Source organism: Brienomyrus brachyistius, chromosome 11 (assembly GCF_023856365.1).
Source record: "Brienomyrus brachyistius isolate T26 chromosome 11, BBRACH_0.4, whole genome shotgun sequence".
Taxonomy (NCBI): Eukaryota; Metazoa; Chordata; class Actinopteri; order Osteoglossiformes; family Mormyridae; genus Brienomyrus; species Brienomyrus brachyistius.
Genome location: NC_064543.1, coordinates 4,052,047 through 4,080,045, shown reverse-complemented (window position 1 = coordinate 4,080,045; position 27,999 = coordinate 4,052,047). Strand labels below are relative to the sequence as shown.

At 49.5% G+C, this 27,999-nt stretch overlaps 1 protein-coding gene across 5 annotated transcripts; it reads left to right on the top strand.

The window, feature by feature from the left end:
• Window positions 1-337: 337 nt before the first annotated feature.
• LOC125751710 (breast cancer anti-estrogen resistance protein 1-like) lies at window positions 338-27,835 on the top strand. Of its 5 annotated transcripts, none has more exons than XM_049030884.1 (8): window positions 338-761; window positions 8,468-8,512; window positions 17,247-17,855; window positions 21,960-22,103; window positions 22,735-22,848; window positions 22,967-24,154; window positions 24,662-24,751; window positions 24,927-27,835. In XM_049030884.1, exons 1-8 carry the CDS (start codon window positions 750-752, stop codon window positions 25,434-25,436), a joined length of 2,712 nt encoding a protein of 903 aa, XP_048886841.1. In that variant the 5' UTR covers window positions 338-749; the 3' UTR covers window positions 25,437-27,835. The 5 variants fall into 5 exon arrangements, with proteins under 5 accessions (XP_048886841.1, XP_048886844.1, XP_048886842.1 ...); XM_049030882.1 differs by lacking the exon at window positions 338-761 and adding an exon at window positions 5,940-6,106; XM_049030887.1 differs by lacking the exon at window positions 8,468-8,512.
• Window positions 27,836-27,999: the final 164 nt, after the last annotated feature.

Sequence of the window (27,999 nt, the reverse complement as noted above, 5' to 3'; positions counted from 1 at the left end):
TAATCTGAATAACACGCAGCAGGTCATCGTAATAGTTGCACTATAGTTCGTTCCTTTTTTTGGTCAACGATAGGAATCACTTTCACATTACTTTTGATATGAAGTCGTTTTGCTTTAGTCGTTAATATTAATTCGCATGTTGATTATGAAAATCGGAAATGAGCTCATGTGCTGCTTCGGTGGTTGTTTCTTCATAATATGCTTGGGTAATTCATGGTACTAAAGGTTGATCCCGAGAGATGCCCGTGCTGCGAGCCGACACAAAAGGTTCTAGTCCCTTCCCTTTAAGGCGTCCCCTTTAAGTGTGTCTCACTTTCCGCAGCCGGAACGCAGTTTGCATCGTGCAGCTCTGCAGCCGAGCGGCACTCAAGAAGCTGCAGGGTCGCCGAGCCAAGGCAGCTGATGTCGGCAGGCGTTCGTGCAGAGGCTACTGATTATTGCAAAATCTAGACGTGCTTAGCACTAATTACCAGGAGGAAGGATCCGTGGCCCTGGAGATATGCAGTGCATACCTGTGTGGGACTTTAATGCATGAATATCAGAACTGGTCGTGGTGCTCTGAAAAGATTTCTTACGCAGAGACCTACTGGGACAACAAACTTGGATTCCTTTTGAATGCACAGTAGGAAAGACATGGAATAGAAAAGGGTGCAGGAGTTTAAGTATCCAGAAAACGGCGGATTTCAGCTCAAACGCGAAGAACTGCTCCTGTTCCCACAACGCAGACTTTAAAATCAAGACACCTTAAGATGTCTGTCCCAGTAAGTAAGACTTAAATTTCCTAATTAGTCCTTTTATAGAATTAGAGAAGGTAACTACAATGCTTCGGCAGAACATGCTTGAAAGAGAATGTCTGGCCCAGTATTATGGTTTTCTACTCGTTTACTGTTATTTATGAATGGACAGGAGTGCAGACAAGCACGCAACTTAACAGTGTGGAGGACCGCGGTGAGCTCCCGCTTCGGTACCGCGCTTATGCTCAAATCGGACATCATCACGGTTTCAGCGCTAAAACCAAAAGTAGCTGGTTTGTGTAGAACCGGTTATAACATAAAAGCACATCTCTATATATAACTATTGCTTTCATTATTGCAGTATTCATATTAATAACGATAGCATTGTATTGGGCGTGCAACAGCGATATGCGTCTTGAGACTTTAATCGGCTACCTTCTTTACACAAGTTTCTGATATATTTGCCAGCTTTTAGCCAGTCCTTTGATTATTTCCCTATAGTGCAGAATCAGATTTAATAAATGTTTTTGCTTTACCCTGGATTTATAACCTTATATCCCATGGTAGTGTGGTTCCCTCACAGCGGACTTGGAACCACAGTGAACATGACACTTCCAGAGCTGCCCTGATGCTGGTAGAACTGAATTAGCCTAGAATTCTGGTACACCAACAATGATGGCCCCCGTGTATTTTAAAGATCAAGTTACTCTATGTCAGTTTATTTGAAAGGAGAAGCATGTGTGCACCTGACCAGCGTACGCCCTCCTCGTATCTCCTGGTATTTCTTTCTTCAGGCTCATATCACGGCTTGCTAGAACAGGCTTTATATTAAGCCTTGATTGTCGGCTCTACTGGATTTCTCTGTGAAGTTTCAGCACGATCAACATGACCAAAGCATTCAGATCGGAGGTTTTGGGATGACTTCAGGAATCCCAGATTAGGAACTCCAGGCCGGGAAGTTCTACGCATGCTACTCTTGACTTCAGCACTAAACGAATACGTTTTGGAGACTTTCGCAGCAGGTCAGACAGATGAAGGCTTGCTCTTGTCCTTGGGGTAAATGATGCTTTATTCAGTCTTCTTTCGGTCTGTGCTTGAATCTCTTACTAGTCCTGGAGGATGTGGTACTTTGCGTAGTTATTTGTGGCAGCTGATTTGAGCGAATGGGAGGGCTGGCCTTTGGGTCTATGTCAGTCAGGTTCCCCCAGGTTGGAATCTGGCGCAGCATTAGCATTTGCGGAGACTGCATATTCTGTATGCGAGCAGCAAAGCATTGTGGGATGCGACTTGATTGGACAGACTGGAGGGGAGTCCCAGTTACTGAACTGCTTCAGGAAAAATTGTGTGAAAAGGCAACAGGCAAAATTCTGATGACACGTGTCCTTGTCTTGACCCTTCAGTCTCTGTTGGTGCTGATGTCATGCTGGAAGAAGATGATGAGACCCTTTGTTTTTTGGAGACGAGTTGAATTCATCTGCAAGTCTTTTGTGGATTTTTTTTTTAACATGACCAAGTGTGTAGCCATGTACACAAAGATGCACACACACATGCATGAACAAACGCATGTAAACATAAAAACAAATGTCAGTACACTCTAGTAGAGCCGTTAGTTCATCTGTTGATTTTTGATGAGCTGAAATGCTTTTCCTCTCTGCTGATCTCTGCCTGAGATTTCTGAGACTTGCTGCACTGATCTCTGCTGGAAGGAAGTGCTTTTTCACTTCGCTGATCCTTGCAGTTCTCTGCCTTTGAATACTGTCTTTCCTGTCTGCTGAACACTGGCGTTCCACTGCTGATCTCTAATCTCTTAAGCTGTCTCTGATCTCTACTGCGCCCTGCTTTTCCGCACTGAATTCGATCTTTCCTATCTGCTGCTCTCTGCCTCTGAATTCTGTCTGTCCTGCTTGAGTGTGTGTGTGTGTGTGTGTGTGTGTGTGTGTGTGTGTGTGTGTGTGTGCAGACTGTGGTCAATGCAGACCTTGAGCTTCTCTGGAACTTTCCTGACATTCCACTGTTCAGTTTTCCGGCAGTTAGGATGCCGCTGTGACTGCTTGCCAGCTCTTCTCCTGGACGGCACTGCCGGTGCTCATGGAGCATGTGCAGAATGCCCCAGCAGGCTACCGGACACTGCCAGCTCTGGCTTTACCCACAGCCTGTTCTCTCTGGGTTGATCTGCTTCTATCACCATGGCAGCCCAGTTTACTGGTAAAACTAACTGGGAATTTTGTGGGGCTATTGGAGGAGAGCATGAAATTTAGACTGATCCCTCCACTTCCCAGGGCTGGTGTTAGTTTCCGTACGCTGTTTTAGACTAGCAGGGATGGCCACACCCCACACCCTGGGCGAAGGGGAGCCCACTGTGGGGTCTCTGCTGCACAGGGATTGTTGGCTTGAAGTTTTGCGGGGGGTCAGATTTCTTTTTTTATTCTGAGTCTGCCATCCTGTGGCTTTGGGATCAGCTTTCAGCTTATCCTGCGTTTACTGTTGAACAGGGAACGGTAGATACTTTTATATCAGGGGTTACTGGGACCCAAAGACATCTGAGTACCAATGGATGTACAGCTTCTTAAGTCACAGTGTGCAAATCTCATACAGAATGTTTGTGTTTGTTTGCGTGTGAGTGAGTGACTGACAACGAATATGCTTCGGTGCATCATCTTAGGCTTCGAGGATAGCGGTTCCTAAAAGACCCATCATTAAATAGAGGCCCCCCTCCCCACACCCCCATCTATCAGCTAGGAGATGTCGGGGGAGATGACATCACTGCCACACCATGGTGATGTCACCCTGGATGCCTGCACGTGACAGGCTGTCCTGGAATCCATCCCAAACTGCCAGGCTGCAGAAAGGCGCTGTGTAAATGAATGAATGAGCTCATCGTAGACACTCCAGTCTGCCCTTTTAGCTTGATGATCCTCCTGCTGTTGATTTCACTCCTGGAGCTGTGCCAGCCAATGGCTGTGATCCTTTGCAACGCTTCACTGTACCGACCGGCCGTGGCTGGAGTGGCGTGACTATCGGTTCTCAAAAGCGCTCGGAAGCCACTGAGCCTTCGAGCTGAAATCCCTCGTGATGAAATCGTCGGCTGTCTGGTATTCAGTGTTGGCCAGGCCTCAGCATGTTAGCGCATCACAAACCTCTCTGCAGCGCACTGTCGCCCACAGGTGGCACTGTAGTTATGACCCGGTCCTGTGTCAGTGGGTGAAGTTTGAAATGTCACGACCCAGAGTGTCTGCACAGCTAATGCAGGGTAAAGCGTCCTTTAAGTGTCACTATGTCGGCGTCGGTCGGCCCAGGCAGCCAGCACACACCCTCCGCTCACACATGAGGGACCTCAACACAACATCGAGAGGAAGTTCGGTCACGTCCAGCCCCTGGCTTGACCTCACTGTACCTCCGCCCGTCTCATTTGCACCGTTTTGAGGATTGTACTCCACTGCTACGCGTAAGTGCACTGCCTTAGCACTGCGTCCTCTGGGGGGATCTCATCTGTGGACAGCAAAGGCGGCTTTTCCGGAAGCGCCACTCCAGTGATACTGCTGCTAGCTTTCTTTTATCCTCCGGAGATCACTTATCACATCCCCACCGCCCATTTCATATTCTCCAGCCCCCCCCCCCCCCCCCCCACTCACACACACCCCTCTTAGAAGACCCTCCACCCTGTTTTCCTGCTTCATGAGTCCCACAGGGATCCTGCTTTGTCCAGCACTTGAACAACTAAAACAACAAGCTGCCCTCGCAATCACACAGCCGCCAGATCCTGTCCTCAAACTGCTCAGCTCCGACACTGCAGGACTCTTTCCTTTGCCTTCATGCTGCTCCTGAGAAATGTCTTATTTTTAAGTGACATGCTGTAGGTCTCTATAGCATAGAGATGTCCATGCCTACACCATCACTGCGCTTTTGCTGTACTAAGACACGTGATGGACCTTGTGTTCAGCACTGCATGTGGTTCGTAAACACAATGGCATTTGGTTTATGAGGAACACCTGTGGGATGCAACCAAAAGACAAAAAGCAAGGCCGGTGATGGGCACGTGTGTGTGCTTCTTACTGCAACCTAATGAGGTAAAATGTGAAGGATTCCAACTACCCAATGGTACTCATCTCCAGATGGGGAACCCAAGCACCTAATGGTACTCATCTCCAGATGGGGCACCCAACCACCCAATGGTCCTCGTCTTCAGATGAGGAACCCAACCACCCCAATGGTACTCGTCTCCAGACCGGGAACCCAACCACCCCAGTGGTACTTGTGTCCAGATGAGACATTACCATCACAGTCTACCAGATGAGAACGCCCAGAAGATGACATCACCTACTCTGTTGTACAAACAAATTACCTCAGCAAGTCAGAGTGCGATTCAGCACCCAGAAGGCTTGTTCACAGCTAAAGCCCGAAAATGAACTGCACTGAGAACGTGTAGGCTTGTAAACACACTATTGACTCACAGCTTGAGCTCACACTGTCAGTGGTGTTCCGTGGGAGTTGGTTACACACTAACAGTGTGACCCAGACACCAACATCGCTGGCAGACAGAGGATGTAATTGATACACACTGATAGGGAAGGAGGGAGGGAAGGATATGGCTGTCTCTTTGTTTCTCTGATTTATGCCTGCTGAGTAATTCCCCTTAGCCTTTGTCCAGAAGCGCTTTGGCCCAATCAGTCGCGGGCCCTGTTGGAACTCCGGGCTGCTTATAAACAACAGCGTTTCTGGCGTTCAGTGAACACATGTAACTGTACCCACAAGCCCTACATCTTCAATACCTCCTCCTAGCCCAGGCTTTGTGCCTCCGACATCCACCTAGATGGCCCTGTGTGACCCCACCCTATAAGTGGGAGTGGCCTCTTCCATTCTTGCATTCTTATTGGCGGCTAAGGAAAGGCTGCTTTACACGAAAACAGTAGAAAAGCCTATATAGCGAATGTATTCATGAGCCGCAGTAGATAATTACTATCCGGGCTCCCACTTCTGCAGTGATGCACAGCGTGTTGCAGAACATCGGCATGGCTGAAACACCAAACGAAGCTCGGCTTCATGGTCTGGAATAAGCGGACTCGGTAACTCCGAGGACTGAACTGGGCATGCTCAGTGGCTCTGCAGCTCAGGGACTGAACTGGGCATGCTCAGTGGCTCTGCAGCTCAGGGACTGAACTGGGCATGCTCAGTCTCAGAATGTAGTTTAGGGTTAATATGACCAGGGTACTATGACTTGGTGTGTGACCTCAGTTGTGAAGCCTGAGTTGCCCTGGGAGTAAATGAGCTGTGGTTCTGACCCAGAGACGTGCCTGGACAGCCGCAGAGGGACTGACAGCGCTGGAGAGCGCAGCCTCATTCTCTGTTCTTCCCTCGTTCCACTGTCTACTAAGGTGAATTCTTTCCATTCTTTTTTTTTTTTCTTCTGTCTGACTGGAACGCGAGGCTTTGGACCGTCCTGTCGTGGGGGGGGGGGGGAGCTACAGCTCCAGATTATTGGCATCTGATGCGCTGCACTTGCCAAAGCTGTGCGAGCAGGAGGGAGCATAGGGAACACGTGGCGAGCAAAGTGACCGGAGCGAGCTTCTGTGGAAGGTTCCAGAGGCTGCGTGCTGCACTTTGGCGTGTGGCGTGGCCCTCGGACGTGAGGCATCCCGGTTATGTGCGTCTGATAGCAGGCCCTCTTCCATTCAGTGGATGCCACAGGGTATTTTAAGCCCCAGATCCTACCGCTCACACTAGCCTAAGTACTGTTACTATTCGAAGCCGGGAGGCGTCCGAGGCTACAGCAGGAAAGACCTTTTCCGTGATTGTAACATGCAGCTGTGTCCTGAAGGCTATATCGCTATGCTTAGCTTAGCATCATCTCCATGGGTGTCGGGTTTCCAGAGCAGAGAGCCTTTGGTGGAGAAGGTCCAGTGACACCGACACGTCTGCCTGTGTCTGTCACAGCTTGCTATCAGGTAACACGCCTGCCAAGAGCCAAGGCAGGGATCAAACGGGAAGAGCACTTTCCGGTAGTATATGGCATTCTCAGCATACGGAACATTACACCAGGATTATATGGCTGGTTATATCTAGCGGTGTGGGGAGAGGTGATTGAGTCTGAGCGGCATAGATGCATCTGAAGTTCGGGGTGGAACATACTGTGTGGGTCTGTGGTTGGGGAACCCCGCCAATGACGGATGAGGATATGAGAGGTGAATGCTCTGGAATTGCAAAAACCTGGTCAGGTGGTGCCAGGAGTATTTGTCAACCCTTCTGCCCCTTTTGGCCAACAGTGGTACTGCAGTGTTTGCATATTACAGCTGGAACACTCCACTGGTTAGTATCTATGCGTCGAGGTGCATTTACTTCCAGCGATTTATGAAAACATCATTCATCTATTATATCGTTAGTCGACGTTGTCATTTGAATTGGCTTAATCTGCGTACTCTGTATAGTTCATCTTAATCACCCTGTAACTCTATCTTTCTGGATCTCAGCCATGGGGTGTGGTTCCCTCTCTTGCTTATACTGATTGGTGCTCTCTTATTTTGCTGTCGTGACTGCAAACACCTGATTGGCAGCCTAGAGACGCTGTCTCCCAACTGATTGGTTGGGAGTGGTTTGTCGATCGGAAATTAAGATGTTGAAGTAATGCTTCCGTACCAATCATTATACACGCAAGTGCTCTGGATTACAGGGGCATGAGCTATGATTGTGGTTGTTACTATGTTGGGTTTAGGTTACAGATTTTTTTCCAGTTAACTAGCCCCCTCTTAAAGGGAAAGAATCTAATGCTAGACTTTGCCTTCTGAACCCGCACAGGACTCCATGTTTAGGGATAAAGAGAATTCTCATGAATGTGTTTGGGAGACCATATGTTAGTGTCTGTGTTTACACAGTACATACTGTGTGGCTGTGTGGTAGTGTATATGTCCCATATGTGAACTGAGTGTGTATTTACACTCCTAGGCAAAAAATGGGCCGAAGTTTAATTTTGTGCAGTTTGTGTTTCATTGCACAGAAGTGTGCACTGCATATCTGCAGTGAGTCGGTGAGACTCTTACATATGCCGTATGCGCATTTTTTATGTGAATTATGCAGCCAATCAGACAAGGACCTACCATGCGACTCTGCATCTCCAGCTTGGACGGTACTTGATGCCTGAGTGAATCCAGTAGAAACTTGGACGGGCTGGATCTGCGTCCCTCTGCAGACTGAGCTTCAGCACACAGTGCCCATTTTGTAGGGTTCTTTGATTTCATGCGGAGGGCCGGTCCATGAGCAGGCAGCCAAGAGGTCCTCCCTAACTAACCTGTGGAGGAGAACTATTCTCTGCTGCTGAAGACAGGTGCATTCTGAGGTGATGCTTCTGTCATGGGTGATTCTGTGATTATTAATATAATTGACTCATTTTTAGTATTTTTACGGAAACCTTTTATAGCATTCTTAAAACAACAGCCCCAGTGCGATTTGCAGGAATCAAAAATACTTCGTTTTCCTGAATCGCCTTCCAAACCACACTGCCTGCTCTTTCGTGAGTCTGACAGAGGTCTCCATGTTAGACAATGTGGTCCCAGATGGAGGACTTTTGTGTAAACAAGAGTTGGTTTCACAACTGACCTCCACCTGGCTCTGTGTCTTTCACTCCCTTGACCACGCTGGCTCCTCTGAGTGAGGGAAAGCATGAGCGCAGGTCAAGTGTGGCTTAGGTGTGGTTCGTTCCTGCTGGAATTCTTCTTCTCACCTGCCTCGTCTCACCCACGCAGGTGTTCTGTAGAATGTTCGACTGCTTGCAGGGAGCCTTGTCAGAGGTAGGTCAGGTGGACCGGCATGGTTTGTGAGCATGCTCACTGACCTCCGACCTGCACAGGAACTGGGTTGGGCTTGTCACAGAGCCAGTTCCTGACCAGGGCTGCTCACAGCATTGTGGTGCATGGGGCTTGACCATGTTCCCATAACCGTAATTAATCCATTTGTGTATAATGTTGTACTGTATGTGTTTGTGTTTATTTACCCGTGTGTGCTCTCAACAAAATTAACCTAACAGGAAGTGTCATACTGCAGTAATAACCCCCCCCCGCCCCATTTGTACATAGCTGTTAGTGCCCAGGCTAGGAATGAGCTTTGGAAATTATGGGCTGGTTCGTTAATCCAATGGTGTTGCTTTGGCTGTGTGAGTTCTTCCATGGGAGTCTGTGTGCTTCTCTTCTCTTTGATCGCTCTGTTTTGCATTGTCAGATGTTTCATAAATGTCTGCACATGGTCTAGGATGGTGTTTCCCAACCCAGTCCTCAGTGACCCATAGTCGGGTCCATGATTTTGCTCCCTACCAGACAGTCCACATTTTTGCTCCCTCCTAAGCGGAGCAAAAACGTGCACTGACTGTGGGTCCCCAAGGACCGGATTGGGAAACACTGGTCTAGGAATTATCACATGTTTTGTAGGTGTTTAGTACTGTCAGTGTGAGCAAAGCAAGTCCAGCGGGGCATCAGTGGAGCTGCCCAGCACGTGCGGATGAAGCCACAGCTTCGCTGTGAGGATGGCCTCTCCAGCAGAGCAGCTACTTGGCTTCAGCGATTCCAAGTTGCAGGATTCTGTCGTTAATCCGTTTAACGACGTGTCATTGCCGAGTGCTTCCAGCTGGTAGCCACATGGCCCGCACTCTAGACAGTATCTCAGACGTCTCGCATCACGGCAGCTGGGGTCAAAGGTCGCACGCTGCTTGTGTCGTGCCTCCGCTAACCAGCTGTGCTGATAGAGTCACAGCACCGGGAGCGAGCGACACACATGCACGAGCGCGGACAATGCAGCTGCTTTTCAGGGGCGTGTAACCCAGAGGTTCCGTCTGCTTGGATACCACCGCACCGACCCTGGGAAGCTCAGCCAAACTCCCAGCTTCCTGGCCCCAGCTGATCCACAGATGGGAATGAATGGTCCTTCTGCGACTGCAAATTACATTAATGGTCAGACAGATCCAAAAAATGAAGAGTGAAATCCTTTAAAGGACCGGAGAGGTGGGACATTGAAATTCTTTTATGGTTTAGAGAGCTGTGGGTCTCTCTCAGAGTCACCATCGCACCAAAATCTGTATTGTTTGGAAATAAGATTTGACTCCTACTCGTCCTGGTAGTCAGCCCTGTGCCCCTTCCCTCCCTGTGTGCCCCCCCATAGTCTCCCCCTCCCCTTTCCCTCACACGGAATATTCCATTAGCTTCTCCCACCAGTAATACTAATCTTTTTATTACAGAAGTGCACAGAAGAGAATCGCTCTAGGAAGCAGATTCGCTTAGGATGAAACCTCATTGTGAAGCAAACTTTAATTAAAACGTCGGGTTGCTTTGTGCTCTTCAGTAGCTCTCAGTCATCTCAGGGTATTTCTGGAGCTTTCCGAAAACAGCTGATGTCTTCTGCCAGTAATCAAACAGATGCCGTCCAGGGAAAGGAGCCCTGAGGCTGCTCAGATTAATCCAGTTGGCACAGAAGCGCCCGGTTCGGGCGAGAATGGGTGTCCATGCTGGGAGTCAGGGGGGGTGATCAACACAGGCGGCTCTTTTGTGTGGAAAAACCCGCCGATCTGTTTTCTCTGCCGTGATGCGTTTCGGTGTGCAGATTCCTCTTGGGCGGGGGGCATTGGGGTTGCACACACCTGTGCTTTTAAAATATATTTTTATTTTCTGCCTTCCCCCAGCCCCCAGTTTCCAGGGAGCGTCTTAACTGACTGTTAGGCAGCTAGATAGAGAATGTGCTCAGTCAGGTATTATAGGGTTAGAGTGTGTGTGTTTGTGTGTGTGCGCGTGTGTGTGTGTGTGTGTGTGTGTATTAGCTTGGCTTTACCCTCAGTGAAGATAAAACAAATCAAAGCCACTCTTTTCAGGCCCTTACAGTAACAACTGGGAGTACTGGTTGAACGAGGTCACTGCACACTGCTAGTCTTTTAGCTGTCTTTCTATGCCCCGAGTATAAAGAAAATCCTCATAATTTTATTGCTTTACACTGGATTTTACATGCATTTCCTAATATTAATTCACCTCTGTCCCCAGGTGTCCTAACCTTGACAAGTGTTTTTTGCCACTTTAAAATGAAACAAAACAAATCAAATCAAATCAAAAAAACTTTATTTGTACCCAAGGGGCAATTTGAGGCACGTAGAGCAGCACAGACACAGAACCAAACATACAGCTGGTGAATAATGTTCTCCTTGTAACACTGGCAGAGAACAGCCCAGACAGGCATCCAGTAAGTCAGTTCTGTTCTGCTTCTGTTGACCCATAAACCTGGTTCTGGGGTAACCCGGTTGTCTCTGTGACACATTGGGGACGGGGGTGGGGGGGGGGCGCTTTTAGCTAAATCAGTGCCTTGAAGAGGGGGGGGCCGTTCATCTCCTCTTCAATAAGCCGCTTGGCTGGAATGGGGCAGCAGTAGCATTCTAGGTAATTTATGCATCTCAAAGAAACAACTTTCTATGTACTGCTTTGTTCATTGGAATGAAAACCCTTTTTCTTTTATGTCTGTATCTGCTGTTTTTGGTTAACAGCATTTTTAAGCGTAATTTTGATATAAAGTTTGGGAGGAGCGGAAAGAAGCTGTTAGGATTAGCGTGTGTTTTCGTAACGGTGTACGTAAGTGTGTGACCCAGCGGAGACACGCTCTACATTCCACATGGACTTGGAAAGGGGCGTGGCTATGCCTCATTTGCATATGAAGTGTTCCTGTGGCCAATCAGTAGCCAGAAGTAGACCCTGAGCCCGTGCTGGCTTCGGAGGTGTAAGGTTACAGCACATCCTAACGTCCCCCTAGACGAGGAGGTTGGATGAGTGAGTGCAAGGGAATGAAGGAACAAGAATGGGGGGGCGGGTGGAGGGAGGGGGGAAAAGCTGGAAGCGGTGAGGTGTGAAGGCAGTGGGACATTCTCATTCTTGCCCAGTGAGATCACGCAACTGGAGAATGCATTAGGATTTTCTGAAGACTCCTCCTCCGAGTCCAGAGGGATCTTTACTTCCAGGTGCCCTGAAACAGGGGCCTTTCGTTCCAGGCTGAATCTGGGCTGTCGATTCGTCGGGACTGACACACACACGAGGGCGCTGAAAATGAACGAGCTGGTGAGTGTGATCGGGGCCTTTTTCTCCCTTAAACGCCTCCGCTGAGAGGGGAGCGGGAGATAAGGTATGAGATGCCTACGGGAGAGGAGAACTGGAGGGCCGGGCAGGGAGCCTTTCCCTGTTTTTCCATCGGGATACTTTTGGTCAGCAGGGGAGTTTTACATGCCAGTGTCAGGATGAATGTGCCACCGTTTTGAGAAGATGTAGATGTTCTTGAAGTCCTCTGGAGTTAAGATGCTGTCAAGCATAATGGCAAAGGAACCACAAGACGAGTAAAACACAAAACACTTGGCCGTGAAGCAGACTGAGGAAATGAGAGCGAGACAGAGAGAGAGAGAGGGAGAGAGAGCTGGCTCGATCTCCTCAGAAAGTTAAAGGGGCAACCAGGCACTAAAAACAGGAAGACTTCTGAGGAATGATGTGTCGATTGTGGTCATTGAAATATGACAGATTTATCTGCAAGGGTCAAGGGGGACAAACCCAGAGGCTGGGGCTTTGGCATGTTTCAGGGTATCTCCGAGGCAGTGGCATCACGTACGAGACGAGTCCCACACGCTCACAGCAGCTTGGGCTGAGCTCCTGCAGGGAGCCCATGTGAATTACGTGGTTTTGGAAGAGTGACTGGAAAGTTACTGTGGTGTGTAGCGCAGCATGGTTAGAAATCATCTGAAGACATAATGAAGACCTCTAATGTTCTGTTGATGTTTTTGAACGTAAGGACACTAACCTATTGAATGATCTACAGGACGGTTACAGGATGGGTGAAAAGGCTAATGATGTGGACAAGCGACGACGACCCAGAAGTCATAGCGAGGTCGTTTAGAGGTTCTGATTTGAATCGTTACGCACTCTGCGAGTCGTTCGGGCTCTCATCACTCTCGATGGTCTGGTCACGGTCTTGAAGTTTCTTAACATGAGCATTCCTATGCTGTGAAACTCCCCTTTAAAATGACATCGCCCCAGAAGCTCGCTGTGGTTTCTGATCTTCGGTTTTAGGAACTGCTTAAACTGGATATGAGGTGAATAAAAATAAAATCGTGGATTGAAAGCAGATTAAATACGAAGACGGAAATTGATGTGGATTTCCCTTTAATGCTGACTGGGAGCTGACTCACTGCTCCAGAGTTTTCTAGCTTTTTATGGAATGTCTCTTAGCTGGGAACACGGGGGGCACATGGATGTGTGAGAGCCCCCCCCCCCCCCCCCCCCCCCCGCCCACCTTGGCAGCAGAGTCAGAATGCCTCCCTGGTTATTTGCTTAGGTTGTGTGATAGGGCGTCCCTATCAGCTGGGCTGGGGTTTTGAGCAGCTCACTCAGGAAGCCTCATGGGATGGGATGGGATGGGATGGGATGGGATGGGATGGGATGGGATGGGGGGGTCTATTGGGCAGTGAATATTCCACCAGCCTGAGCCATCTCTGAGTCATCGGTGACTAACAGTTCTGGGTTGGATTTTGCTCTCCTTTGACCCCCATTGATCTTGAGTTTCCCACAGGATACTGTCTCTTGGGGTGGGGGGTGTATTTACCGCCAAGCCAACCCTGACCCTAATCTTATGTGGGCCAGCCGTGTGAGTCTCCGATTCTGATAATGTGTCAGGTGGTTAGAAAAACAGTGGATGACACAAATGAAGAGGCGTGTAGTGGGTCCGGTGACACACGCGGGTGAGGTGCTGGACAGGTGCAGGACACGGGGCGTACCCAGGACTGTCCCGCTTGTCCCTCACCGCTCCTGCATGAGGCCGCGTTTATAGGATCACCATGGACATCAGTGTTTCCCCTAGGTTTACAGCTTTGGGGGGGGGGGGGGGGGGGCAAAACTGGACATGATGATGGACATTAAAGGAGAACATCTCACTTCATCTCTAGCCTCGTCTGCTGACTTTGAACCTGATTGACAGAAACTGGTAGCATAAGAAAGAGGCCTTTTCCATCGCAGTTATCAGGCAGTGGAGACCCTCTGTGGCCTGGGTGATCTGTGTGTGTGTGTGTGTGTGTGTGTGTGTGTGTGTGTGTGTGTGTGTGTGTGTGTGTGTGTGTGTGTGTGTGTGTGTGTGTGTATGTATTATAGTAGTAGCTGCTGACAAGCTTTGTTCAGTTTCGGTGACATTTGTTAAACACTTGTGGAAGAGATGAGGGGATTCTGGCTCCAGTGGGGAAATGTGCACATTTCGAGCAGTTTATGACTGCGCAGTTTTTGCACTGCACGTTTATATCTGTGCAGTGAGGCAGCCACGTCGTTTCCGTCTCAGTGGGGTTCCGTCCGCCAGACCTTCCAGAAACCCATTTGCCGTGGTGTCTTGCCCAGCCGCTGGCCTCAGCACGCCTCTGAACCGCTGGAATGTTTCTCTGAGGTTTATGGTGAGGGTTTTTTTTTTAACATCGCACATAAAGTAAACATATTCCCCTTCGATTTTCTGTCAGATCCAGTCCAAGGTCTGTACTTGTTGAGTCGAGGGGGGGGGGGGGGGGCTACGCCCAGGGGACGTGTGCTGCCGCCCGGAGCGGCAGGTGAAGCCTCTGTTTGCTCAGGATCGGGGGCGGGGTCTCAGGACGCTCCGCCCAGGTGCTTTGCTGTCGCCTGCGGCTGCACATTTCAAGCTGCCTCTCCCCGCTGCGGAGACATGCCCAGCCTGGGGGACGGGAGCCAAAGGCAGGTTTCCTCTGGCTCTCTGTTGTTTTGCTTCCAGATGACTGGCCTGTGCAGGCTTGAGAGAGGTTCAGTGCAGCCCCCCCCGGGCGTTTTCTCTGACCGCCCAACCCTTGACATGGGGTTCCGGGTCTTTACACGCACACTGGCCTACAACACGGTTCTATTTATCTTACAGTAGCTGTGTTCACACAGACGCTTGGACCTGGAGTGCCTTTGCACAGCCTGTCCGCTGTGTACCGGGCTGGTAGAAAGGGTACCTTTAGATGGATAGAGGGGTTCGCGAAATTTGTGTAGAGAGAGCCCAGTGCTGCCTGCATACAGGTAAACAGTTTTCCGATCTGGGTTATTCCCGGTCTGTACTGGTTCAGCGTCTGGCCTGTCCGCTCTGGCCTGGCACTCGCTCTGGGCTGCGTTTGAAGACGTGAGCTGGCCTGAGCAGTGCGTTCTTGGTATATATCAACGTGTGTAGTGCTCACATGTATGGAGTGTTTTTGTACCTTGTGCAGAAAACAGTTCTAAGAAGATAGGTATGTAGCAATACCTGCGGATTGTTCTGGTTACTGGGCGGCTGAGCGCTAGCAATCAGGCCCGGACTTGCCAGGACTTAGCTGGAGCATACCAACGAGGGACTGTGGGGGTGACAGGACATACCAAGCCTCTGGATGGGAGATGTGACATCATACAAGGCATAAGGAGGGACGGAGCATTCCAAGGAATGGGGGAGGTGTATGTGCCCTGGGGGGATGTTTTCCAGTAATAACATGAGACATTCACTCCCTGTCTTATTAACATACAAATTCACGTGCTTCATCCTCGTCCACACATTGATGTTTAGGATGTTTAGGCAGCGAGCCCCCCACCTGCCCACCCCCTTTCAACTTAGATGGTTTTCTCCTCCGCTCCTCTAGACAGAGGCATCAGGAAATGTGTGAGAATATCTGTGTGTCTGTGACTGAACGATGAGGTCTGCCAACCTGGCAGTCCAGACCATCTTGTCTCACGCCTGTGACTCTGATGCAGACTACAGACAATCAGCATCAGAACACCAAACAAACATTTTAGCCTGAAAGACGAAGTTATTATGGGACAGCAGAAGCCAAAGTTCAGTAGGAAATGCTGTGATGATTTAAGGGACTAATTACCAAAACACCCAGCACAGTCGTGGAGATAAGATGCACCCATAATTAGCCTGCCGCTGAGCATCATCCCAATGCTGGGCTCCTGAGCGGAGCCCTCCAGTGGCAGAGTTGAGGGATTGCAGGCAGGAGACCGAGACGCGAGTAGGGGCCAGAATCATAACCAGCTTTCTGAGCTGTTAATCTGAATGAGGATTTTTTAAATGTATTTTTTTAAGCTTTAAGCTTTGTATTGAGTTTGCTGGCATGAAGTAGGATTCATAAGTCATGTAATAAAGGGCACAGATCTGGGGTCCCCAGGTTGTGTGTTAACATGCATGACTGTGTGTGCATGTGTGTGAGGCTATGTGTCTGATGGAGTGCAAGCGTGTGTGTGTGTCTAGCTGGAGTGTCAGGGTGAGGGACTGTGTGTGTGTGTGTGCGTGTGTGGCTGTGTGTGTCAGGGTGTCCTCTAAAAGACCGATGACACAAACCCCCCCCCCCCCAGCCCTGCATCATATCCATCTCTCTTTGGCTCAGGATGAGGGGGTGCAGACTATACAGTTACACAGCCACCCCCATTCCCAGGAGCAGACATTACAATGACATCATTGCTGTGGGCCTCAGACGGCTGCCTTGAAAGCCCGCCTCCCCCACTCCAGTCCCCCACTGTCTCAGTCCATTTCATCATTCCCCTCCAAAGTCATGTTGTACATCTTCTGTTCTTTGCGTCTTTGTATTAGTGTTGCCTGACAAAAGGGTTTTTCTCTTTCATTTTAATCGGTGTAATACAGGGATGCTGCATTTCTCCTTGTTTTATGTGTGACATTAACATGAGGTGAAGGTTCTGTTCCTGTTTCAAGCCTGGCTAAACTCTCCCCACCCTCATTCTCCCAGTATGGCCATGCGTGTGCGTGTTTGCCTTACAGCGAGTTCCTCCGGAGTGACGTGGACATCAGCAAACGTTTGTTCCTTGGCTGGCTGTCGGGGCTGAATGGGAATAATTTTCCGAGAGCTTCCTGGAAAGATCAGGAGGGGCACTGCCTGAGGGTCAGGGCAGAGCAGGGGAAGTTGGGTGGATCCGTGGAGGAGACGCATCCTGAGTGATGTCAGGCCCGAGTGGAGTGTGATGTCACAGATGGGGGGCTTCAGCGCGGTCGCTGTTTAACAAATGGTACAGAAATGTGCCGGTCTGATGTTTTCTCATCTGCAATTTATGTGCATGAATCAATGCATGCATGGTGGTATCGCCCAGGGGTTCCGATGGCAGCCGCCTCCTTCCCTGCTGGGCGCTTCACGGCTCAGACAATGACTGGGGTCTGCCATGCATGTGATCTGGAAACAGCAGCTGAACAGCACCGTGCCGCTTGGCAGTGAGTGTTTAGAAGGAGCGAGGCTGGTGATCCGACGCAAGGCGGGGAGCGTGTGGGACCGTATCCAACTGGAGCGACGGGACAGGCTCCCTGCGATGGGTGTGAGACATGAAACAGTGGGAATCGGTCTGTGGTGATGGGGCAGGATTTGATCTGGGGCAAGAATTGGTCTGTGATAATGGACCAGCCAGTGTGTGTGTGTGATGTAACATCGTTTGTTGGTTCTAAAGAGGGATAAATTCTCCAGTGTCATTCACGTCGAGAAGAATTATGAAATGTTTTCCTACTCTCTGTCGCCCCCTGCAGAATATCCTGGCCAAGGCCCTCTATGATAATTCGGCAGAGTCCCCGGATGAGCTGTCCTTCCGCAAGGGCGACATCCTCACTGTGCTGGAGCGCAACACGCAGGGGCTGGACGGCTGGTGGCTCTGTTCGCTGCACGGTCGCCAGGGCATTGTGCCTGGCAACCGCCTCAAGGTCCTGGTGGGCATGTACGACAAGCAGCAGTCCCCGCCCATTATGAGCCCAAACCAGCTGCCCCTCCCCCACAACGCCTTCAGCAAGCCCCACCCATCATCCCAGTACACAGCTATGCACCCTGCCCCCTGCACTCCAAGTACAGCTTCCATCTCCACCCCACAGGACAACGTTTACATGCTGCCACCCAGCCACAGCAAGTCTGCCTCACAAGGCCTGTATCAGGGTCCCACCTCTGGACAGGACATCTACCAGGTGCCTCAGATCTCCAGGAGCTCCCCGCAAGATGTCTACCAGGTGCCCATCAGTGTAGGGGGGTCCGGTCTGACCCAGGATGTCTACCAGGTGCCCTCCTCCATGAATCTGCCTCAGGACATTTACCAGACACCCTCCACCATTGAGAGCAGGACCTGGAATTTACCAATACCCCCAGGAAAGGTAAGGAAGGTTCATAGGCGACTGACTAAGCGCAAACAGTATATCCTTCCCAAACTCACAAAAGCTCCTCATGCTGGTATTAAGCCTGAATACACACTGTCCCTCGGGCTGTTATGTGTCACTGTTCTTGTCAGATATCTGCCTTTATAGTCACAATTTGGCCAGTAGCCTGCTGCGTTACCCACAAACCTGTGCAAGCAAAATGACACCAACGACCAGAGAGAAATGCTGCTTATCCATTTCAGGTTGGAAGCCGGAATCCGGAATGACGTCACGCCCGAGATAACCACGTTCCAGTATAGTCGGAAAACCATTTAGCGATACCATTTCTAGCAAGGCTCATCTATAGCCATTGTTAGCAATACCAGTTGATAACGACGTATTACTCGGTATTTTGCGCAAACAAACACCACAGCAACATGTGTACAGACAGCGGTTGGACAGCGCTGTGCGTACGACCGATTTAACGAGCCACACATGAGACATAAGAGCTAATAAACCGTGTATAACTACAGCTCTCACTTCTGTTGATGAAGGGTGCAGCCATCTTGAATTCTGAGGTCAGGTTGCAGCGGTTTCTCTGACTTTCCGAGTTGTTACTCCGAATTTAGGGGGACGTTCCAGTTGAAGTTTCCAACTAGGAACCTCTGACTTCCAAGTTCAAATGGAATGTCAGCTCTGGAAGTGCTGGCTGAAGCACACTGAAATCCACCCCATCAGCTTCTAAACGCCGTTTAGCTTTGCCGTGATTCTGGCGGAGATACCAGGACATGGGTGAGCGGAGAGGCAGCGATGTCCAGTCAGCTTGAGATGATTGATGGTTATTCATGTTTTATTCATGAAGCTATCGAACTTTCCCCCCAGCCCGCTGTGCATTGATTTCGTTGGCAGGGCATTTATGGTTTTACCGCGAGTCGATGGTCAGTTTCAGGATTCAGGCAATTGCGCTCAGTCGATAACATACACAACATGTTTTCTTTTATATGTACATCTATCGATTTACCTCGGTGTGCTGACTTCGGATAGACCAATAAGGAAACGTCTTGCGAGCTGCTGCCCCCTGCTGGCCGTCCTCATGGATGGGTGCCCTGACTATGCCTTTTGAAGATCAGCGAGGGAGGCCCTACTCTTTGCTAGCCATGCCAAGCCTGCGGGGCGAGCAGTTGGCGACCGACCTGTGGTCACTCCACTGACCCCGTATCAAAGAGGGGGGCGGGCACGCAGGCTCATGGGTACAGACGCTGCCCATGACTCACCACTGCAGCAGGTCTGCCATTCCTGAGTGTACACAAAGCTGGCTAATTCTTCCTCTGAAATTCAGTTTAAACATGTTCATGGATTCAACATCAAATCCAATCCTGGGTCCTGCACGAATAAACCGTGTCATTAAGAAGAACTCTGCTGGCTCAAATGGATACAAACAGACGTACCAACTCGCATTCTGGTATTATGGGTTTATGGTTATATCCTGCAGGCTGGTAATATAGTCTGGGTTATCCCCTGCACAGTGTTAATACTAGGTTAGGGCTGTACCCTGCATGCTGGTATTACAGGGTTAGGGATATATCCTGAAGGCTGGTTATTCAGCATTTCCGTTAAAAAATCTTCTTCAAGCTGTCATGGTGACCCAAACGTCGGACTTCCCCTCACAGTAAAGCTATGAGATGATACTTATCCAGATTTATTCCGGTATAAAAAAAAAAGCTTGGTTAACACCAGAATAGCAGTGTGCAGAAGCTGGCGAGAAGCCCAGACCCGTGTTTGTGTGTTTGAGGAGCGCTGAGTCGAGAGGTGGCCGTCATCAGCCGGCGCGAGCAGGTCAGTACAGGCCCAAATCCCGCTCCACCAAGGCTCAGGGATGTTTGCCGGCTGGTTCGTGTGGGAGGGGCCGCCACACGAGGAGCTCTGCCCTGTCATTACCTCCATCAGGACCACCATCTGCAGGCCACAAAGAGGCATCTGCATCCCGGGATCTATCTACAGACCGCTGACATCAAACAGGCACGGATTTAACAGTTCTGGGAACTCCAAGCAGTTCGGATCAAGGCGGATGTTCTGTTCTCCGTTTGCACTCTGCTACAGCTTCAGAATCTATTATAAAAATGGTACTTTATGTGCAGTTATGTCGGGAATACAGTGTTATACAAGAAATGGATTGACTAAGAGACTTTAATATGATGGCTGTCTGTGAACTGACCGGCTCATTCCTCCTCACACACACTGCCATCGGCAGGGCAGTGAATCTGCTCTGTTAGCTTGGCTACGCTAATTGTGGCTGACTGCTAAGTATGGGCCGTTCAGCGTTGCTATGAAAACTCCATGCCCCCTGGACTCTGACACGCTCTGTGTGAGTTCTTCTGGCATACAAATACCCCCCTTCTGTCCTGACACCCCCAGCGGGCCGCGGCCATTGCTGGCGCCGCCGTTGCCCTGGGAGATGAGGTCTCCCACTGCTGGTTGGAGCTGAAATAATTAAGATTGCAGCAAAATTTAATTAGCGGCACAGTTTAGGTGACGGTGACATTTTTAGAAGCTTGTCTGCAGCTGTCGTTCTCAGTTTGCAGCCCCCTGACCCGAAAGACCCCCCCAGCACTGAGCCAGCAGGCTGAACACTTGTGCCTTCACAACCTTTTTGGCTGCCTGTCCAACTTTGGGTGCCAGCTCACTGCGCAGAATTAGCTGCAGACTGCATAGACTCCATACAGTATAGCGTAACACATCTGCTGTGTGTGTGTGTGTGTGTGTGTGTGTGTGTGTGTGTGTGTGACCTGAATCAGTACTGAGGAGAGAAAGTCATAAAGTTGCAAGTGTCTGTATCCTTTATCCTAAAACAAGATCCATACACCTTTCTGATTCGTTGCTTGATGGGACTCCAACTTCTTAAGCACTGCCCCACCCCCCCCCCCCCCCCCCCGATGATACGGTAAAAGAACCGGAGTTGGACAGATGGCAGCACTTGGGCGGTCACACCTTTACTGGGGTGTCACCTGACTGAAAGGTTTGCCATAGACAGAGGGGGGGGGCCGGTAGACCACCAGGAGTTTGCTACATAGATCAGGGCCGCTGATATCATTGGTTGCCAATTTCTATGCTCAGAGTGTGTTCAGTCAGTGCACATTTTCCTTACCTTTCATTTACTCATTTCATTCCGTTTCTGAGATGCACCATGTTTTATGAGCAGAATCCTGCAATCTGGCCAGACGATACTCAAAAAGTTAGGAGAAATGCCGAGAAGATCTAGAAACTCTGTCTGAGCATCTACTGAGATGGTTGTTAGACGGATACCAATCCAAAATGCTCAGCACTACATTGAGTAGGTTTATCGGTACAGTGCCGCTTAAGCAACAAAGAAACCTTAGGGATGATGCCTAAGAAGAGACAGGTTACCTGATGGAACGATACGTAATTCTGATGAATGGTAAAGTCTCTGGTAGGCGTCCCCTTTGCTTCCCTCTGGTGGGCACCCTGGGTACTGCACTGAGAGGGCGGGTTTCAGGGATACGGAATTTCTCCCTATCACAGTTCAAATGAGGCCCTTTATAGGAATGACAGCTCATGATGTCCCTAAGATGATATGTCACCAGCAGTAGAGGCAGCCTTTAGAGGCAGGGCCCTGGTTTCTGGGGTCTTCTCTTCGGATGAGGGACCCAGCAGAAACAGATAACACAGGGCTAAGCTGTGTTAGAGAGCAGCAAACCAAAAGCACCAGTTTGCCACACAGCTGCCCAGTTCAGCATTTGTTCTCCCTGAATTCTCCCAACTGCCTGTATTTCAACAAAATCCTGGTTTGCATTTATGCTTCTTAAACATGAACTATCCACCTCTGAATATGACCGGCTGCAGGAGCATGATGCGCAGACACTGAGCGCCCTGATGCGCAGACACTGAGCACCCTGGTGCGCAGACACTGAGCACCCTGGTGCGCAGACACTGGGCACCCTGGTGCGCAGACACTGGGCACCCTGGTGCGCAGACACTGAGCAAACTGGTGCGCAGACACTGGGCACCCTGATGCGCAGACACTGGGCACCCTGATGCGCAGACACTGGGCACCCTGATGCGCAGACACTGAGTCTCCTGTCTGATCTCTGCTTGCTTCCTTAGGTGGTGGTCCCCACACGCGTGGGACAAGTTTACGTGTATGACACGGGGAAGATGGAGCAGGATGAATATGATGTTCCACGGCACTTGTCCACATCCCGGGACATCTACGACGTGCCACCGACACGGAATCAGCAACACCAGCAGGTAGGGATGAGCAGGTCAATCCTCTTACCTGGTCAGTGGTGTCCTGTCTGCATATGTACCTATGTGTCACTACATGAACATTGACTGGTCCTCTCCACTGACCTGTTACACTGATCCCTCCACTGATCCATTATGCTGATCCTCACCGCCAACTTGTTACACTGATCCTCTCCACTGATCCTCAATGCTGATCTTCTCACCCAATCCACTACACTGATCTCCTCCCCTGATCTTCTCCACCTATTCTTTACACTGATCCTCTTCACTAATACTTTATGCTGATCCTCTCCACTGGTTGGTTGCACTGATCCTCTTCACTAATACTTTATGCTGATCCTCTCCACTGGTTGGTTGCACTGATCCTCTTCACTAATACTTTATGCTGATCCTCTTCACTAATACTTTATGCTGATCCTCTTCACTAAAACTTTATGCTGATCCTCTCCACCGGTTGGTTACACTGATCCTCTTGACCAGTTCACACTTCTCCACCTATCGATCAGACTGCATCTCTTGGTGTTGGTTGGTGTAGGACTTACGCAAGGTATAAAGTAGTTATATTGTATTAAAGCAATTGGGTATTAAAAATAATTCATACAACCTATTGTCTAAATGCTCCCTCATACCTCAGGTATATGACACCCCTCCCATGGCAGTGAAAGGTCCCCCCAGGTGGGATGGCAGCCAGGACACCTATGACACACCCCCTAGTGTGGACAAGAGCCACCTGCTCTCCCAAAAAACGGTGTGAACCCAAATACACATACACCAATTTGTCACGTGCAGCTATAGGCTAAGTGCCACTTAATGCAACAAGACACTGCACCACAGAACAATATCTGATGGAGTTCATGTTCCAACAGGTATATGACATCCCTCCTACTGTCAGCAAAGACGTCTGTGAAGGCCCCGACAGTGAGGAAACTTACGACGTACCGCCCAACTTTGCCAAAGTCAAGAAGGACCTACAGGACAAGCTGGCCTTGTCTCAGAGTCCTAGAGCAGATGCTGAGGAGGTATATGATGTCCCGCCCCCGTCAGTGGCAGTCAAACGCATCATGGAATTCAGCGCCCCCTCTGGCCAGGAGGTGTATGACATCCCCACCAGCCTGAGGCAGACCGAAGCAGCGCAACTGGCCACGGATGTCTATGACTTCCCTCGTGAGCGCGCGGCCGTCGGCGAGGATGGCAGCGACTATGTTTACGACGTTCCACCGCAAGTGGTCCGTGACGTGGCCCCGGGGCCCTCAGACGAGCCGTGCGTCGGCTCCAACAGGCTGTCGGGCTCCAGCACAGGCAGCGCACGCAGCACTGTGTCGGGCGGCTCCCTGGACACGGTCCCCGTCAAGGAGCCCGCCGATGCCCGGCTCAACCTGGAGCTGGAGCCCGCTATGGAACGGCTGGCTCGCTTGCAGCAGGCGGCGGAGGGCTCCGTGTCCCTGCTGGTGGCGCTGGTGAGCGCAGGTTGGCGAGGGGCTGAACGCACGGAGGCGGGGTTGGTAGGGGCCCAGCAGGCGGCGGAGCGGGCTCGGACCGCCGTGCGAGAGTTGCTGGAGTTCGCCCGCGGGGCTGTGGCTAACGCCACCCAAGCGCCCGACCGCACGCTTCAGGCCAAGCTGAGCAAGCAGGTGCAGAAGATAGAGGAGGCGTACCAGGGCCTGGTGATGCACAGTCAGGTGCTGGACCGTGTGGGATTGGCCCCAACCTCGCCACCTACCCCCAGTGCTGCCGGTGCCGAGGACCTGGACCGCTTGGTCGCCTGTCTGAGGAGCCTGCCGGACGACACTAAGCAGCTGGGATCCTTCCTACACGGCAATGCAGCGTTGCTTTTCCGGCGGACCAAGCAACGGCCGCCACCTGCAGACCCGCTGGGTCAGCTGAACCCGGGCAACAGCATCGCGGCCGGTCAGATGGCCGGGCCAGAGCGGGCCACCATCCAGTCACGCCCCCTACCTTCCCCACCCAAGTTCGCATCCGAGGAGGAGAGACTGGACAGACTACTACCCACGAATGACGACAGGATAGAGGACTATGACTATGTCCACCTGCAGGTATGCTGCTCAGTGCCTCAGCCTTCAACAGCCTTGTGTAATAAAAAAAAATATATAAATAATAATAATAATAATAATAATAATGAACATGGCCCAGGGCCGGGAAAATTTGCCAAAAAGACACGGATGGATCAGCAACCCCACCACACCCCCCCACCAGTTGGGGAAATTTGACAAGGTTGGGGGCGGGGGGTCCCAGGCCACTGATATGATAAATGATGAATAACCAGGCATTGTGGCTGAAATGGTTGAGAGACCCTGGTCTAACATACGGGAAACATCCTCCCAACGAACAAAGCTGTGCTGTGTGTAAGTGGCAGACTGTCCTCTGCGGGACAGCAGGGCCGCCTGCTGGGAATGTTTTAATGAAAGGCGCAATTCACTGCGTTTCAGTTTTTTTTTAAATCTTTTTTCTAAGCTGTCTGTTTTTTTCTATTCGGCGGTTTTAAAGAGTGGGACACATTTATTTAGCTGTAAATATCGGTCTCCTTGCGTTCTGTTTTTTAGGGAAAGGAGGAGTTTGAGAAGAGCCAAAGGCAGCAGTCAGAAAAAGGAAACAGCATTTGGAATAACAAAAGTCAGCTGGAGCAGCAGCAGGTGTGTGTGTCTGTCTGTCAGCCTGTCTGTCTGTCTGTCAGCCTGTCTGTCTGTCTGTCTGTCAGCCTGTCTGTCTGTCTGTCAGCCTGTCTCTCTGTTTATCTGTGACAGAATGTGCAGAATATAGCTATTAGTGACAGTAAAACTGATGACTGATACTTTCTTCTCTGGACAGTTGAAGCAGTTTGAGCAACTGGAGCCGGAAGTGACTCGGCCAATCAACAGCGAGCTGAGCAGCTGGACTCCGCCCAGCCAATGCCCGCCCACACGGAGCAAGCTGTGCATGGGCGACCGGCAGCTGCTGCTCTTCTACCTGGAGCAGTGTGAGTCCAACGTGACTGCCCTGACCGGCGCCGTGGACGCCTTCTTCTCCTCTATCAGTGGCAACCAGCCCCCCAAGATCTTCGTGGCGCACAGCAAGTTCGTCATCCTGAACGCGCACAAGCTGGTCTTCATCGGCGACACGCTGTCGCGGCAGGCCAAGTCCCCCGAGATCCGCGCCCACGCCGCACATCACAGTGCCGCGCTCTGCGAGCGCCTGAAGGACATTGTGACGAGCACCAAGACTGCAGCTCTACAGTACCCATCTCCCAGTGCAGCTCGGGACACCATGGAACGGGTGGGAGAGCTAGCTGCCTGCACACAGCAGTTCTGCCTGATCCTGGGTCAGCTGGCCACCATGTGAATGGGGCGCGACACCCCAGCCCATCCCCAAAACCGAGGGTGTGCCCTCCATCTGTTGGACACAGGAACATGCCCCCTGTGGGCAGGGCCCCGACAGGAAGTACACAGAGACCTTCTCAGGTGCTCCCCTGGAGAACAGGATATGCAAAGAGGTACTTGCAGGAACGCCCCCTAGAGGACAGAATGCACAAGGAGGTCCTCACAGACATAGCTCCTAGAAGACCGGATGTACAAAGAGCCCCTCACCGGCACGCCCCCAAGAGGACAACAAGAGGAATTCAAAAGAAGTGTTTTTATTTTACAAAGGAATAAAATGGGTGAACATTGCCAGTGGTTGTAATATAATCTTTATAAATATCTTTCTTTTAAAAAATGAACCTATATGTTTTGGGAAAAACAGATTTCAGCAGCGAAATGTTGTTAGATTATACAGTTTTATTATTATTGTTATGATAGCTACACTTTTATCATTAAAGTGATGATTTGTATCATAATTGTAGGACTTGAAACTCAAGGGTCAGTGAAATGTCAGCATGTGTTTCTTGCTGTATTTTGGCCCCAGATACATTTTTCAAATGTGCATTTTTGTACGGAAAATGGATGCAGACAAAAACAAGCGAGTTCATCTCCTGCGGCTGAGATGAAGGTGAGACTGACGTCAAGATAAGACTTAATTCATGATAATTTTTAAAGGGAGTTTGTGCTAATTAAAGTGCCACATTTATCCAGATGGCAGTGTTCAGAACGGGAGATGTGGTCCAGTAACGCTGTACAACAATATTACAATGCAAAGGGCTCTCACAGTAACAAGAGTCAGAATGCTTAATGACATGTCAAGATGAGTCCTTAGAACGGTCATCGTGCGTTCGCACTCCCCTCAGTCCCCCCCCCCCCGCCATGACACTTTTTCCTGCTCTTCTGAATGATTAATATAATGTTGCGTGTTAGCCTGTGTTTCAGGTCGAAATGCTGTTCCCAGATTTGGACAGAACTCTCCTGAGTGTTAAGAGCATTCTCATGAAACAAAACCCTCAGTCTTCCTCTCATTGGCTGCTCCTTGCTGGCCGGGGGGGGGGAGCTTTTGCAGTTGGCATGAGGCGGGTTTGTATTTTTGTATGTTGAAATATTTATATTTCAGTTTCACAAAAAAATAATGCATCTGAAACAAATAGACATATAGAAATGTATTCAAAATAACATTGCCTGGTTTTGTTCAATTTGCTGATTGGTCACGTGCAGAAGCAAGGCGACGCTGTTTTCTATCTATATTGACTGGAATAAGTCAGGGCGCAAATGTGACAGGATGCACACTGGCACTCGTTGGAGGCTGGACACAGCAAACCAAACCTGAAAGTAAGCGGTGGCAGGTGGACCGGATGTCTGCACATTTGAACGCATTTCCACACACGTTGTCACTGCACCAGTGAGTCACAGGTAGCAGTGTGACGGATTGAAAACACAGGCAGAACATAAAGAACGTGTCAGAAAGTGTTTGCAGTAATGCATTAAAACGTGCTATGAAAGAGTTTCCAACTCTCTGGAGAGGCTGTAATGCAGGACATGTGCTCCAAAGGGAATTACCTTGTGCATTTGGAGTATGCCATTCTAATACAGGTGCTTTGATTTTTTAAATATAGTTATCAAAATAGTGTACAGTACAGAATTGAAAAGTACATGCTGAATATATTTTGATTAAAGAAAAAGCAATGATTACATACAGTTAACATACAGTGAACAATGAACATTCTGCATGGATGATGTTATATAGCTTATTATGGGAAAGCAACTGAAAACTAAGTCTGTGGTTTTGTGGGTCATGTGATGTCTGAGCATTTCGTCTGGTCTCATTTGGTATTTTCTGCAATTTCGGAACTTGTGTCATACTTTTTACTGAACATGAAAGCGAAAATGTTTTTACAGTTACATAACTAATTCTTCCCATGAAATAAGGTCAGTCTTTCAAAGTTACAATAAAGGGAAGATGCTGACATTTTTTTTTCCCAGGACCCAAGATTATGTGCTAACTATGCGTTGAAAATTGTTCAAGCAAGAAATACTCACAAAATATTAAAAACCCCATTTCCAGACATCTAATTTAAAAAAATCCATTCTCATACGAATGTAAACTATGAATAAGTTAACATTTAATCCTCAGTTTTTCAAATAAACAGTACACTCTAAAAACATATGTGTTAAAAATAACATAAACCACATGTGTGTCTAATTAAGGAAAATGTGATTTTTACTAAAAAAAAAAGTGTGTCAGTCCGTTTGACGGAGTAACCATGTTAAGTTTTGTAAGATAGAAATATGCTGTAACTACAAATCTCTGACACGTGTTTCTGCTGCCTTCTACAAATAATTTTATTCCAAATAAAGTTTTATATAATATAAAATTAATTACTTAAAGCACGAAGATAACCTTTACTTCATATAATAATGTAGATAAATTCAGAAACTAGTCATAGTTTAATGTAAGAACATTGTTACATTCACACTCCCTTGCATAACATTAATGTCTCAAGAAGATACCAAATCTACTGGCCTTACATCTACACCCAGTA

Bases quoted from the DNA above. Each gene is read 5' to 3' on its own strand.
- LOC125751710 (XM_049030882.1), top strand. From the start codon at position 5,996: ATGAGCTGTGGTTCTGACCCAGAGACGTGCCTGGACAGCCGCAGAGGG. The intron at 8,513-17,246 runs GTAGGTCAGGTG...CGCCCCCTGCAG, and splicing joins TGCAGGGAGCCTTGTCAGAG to AATATCCTGGCCAAGGCCCT. The intron at 24,155-24,661 runs GTATGCTGCTCA...TCTGTTTTTTAG, and splicing joins ATGACTATGTCCACCTGCAG to GGAAAGGAGGAGTTTGAGAA.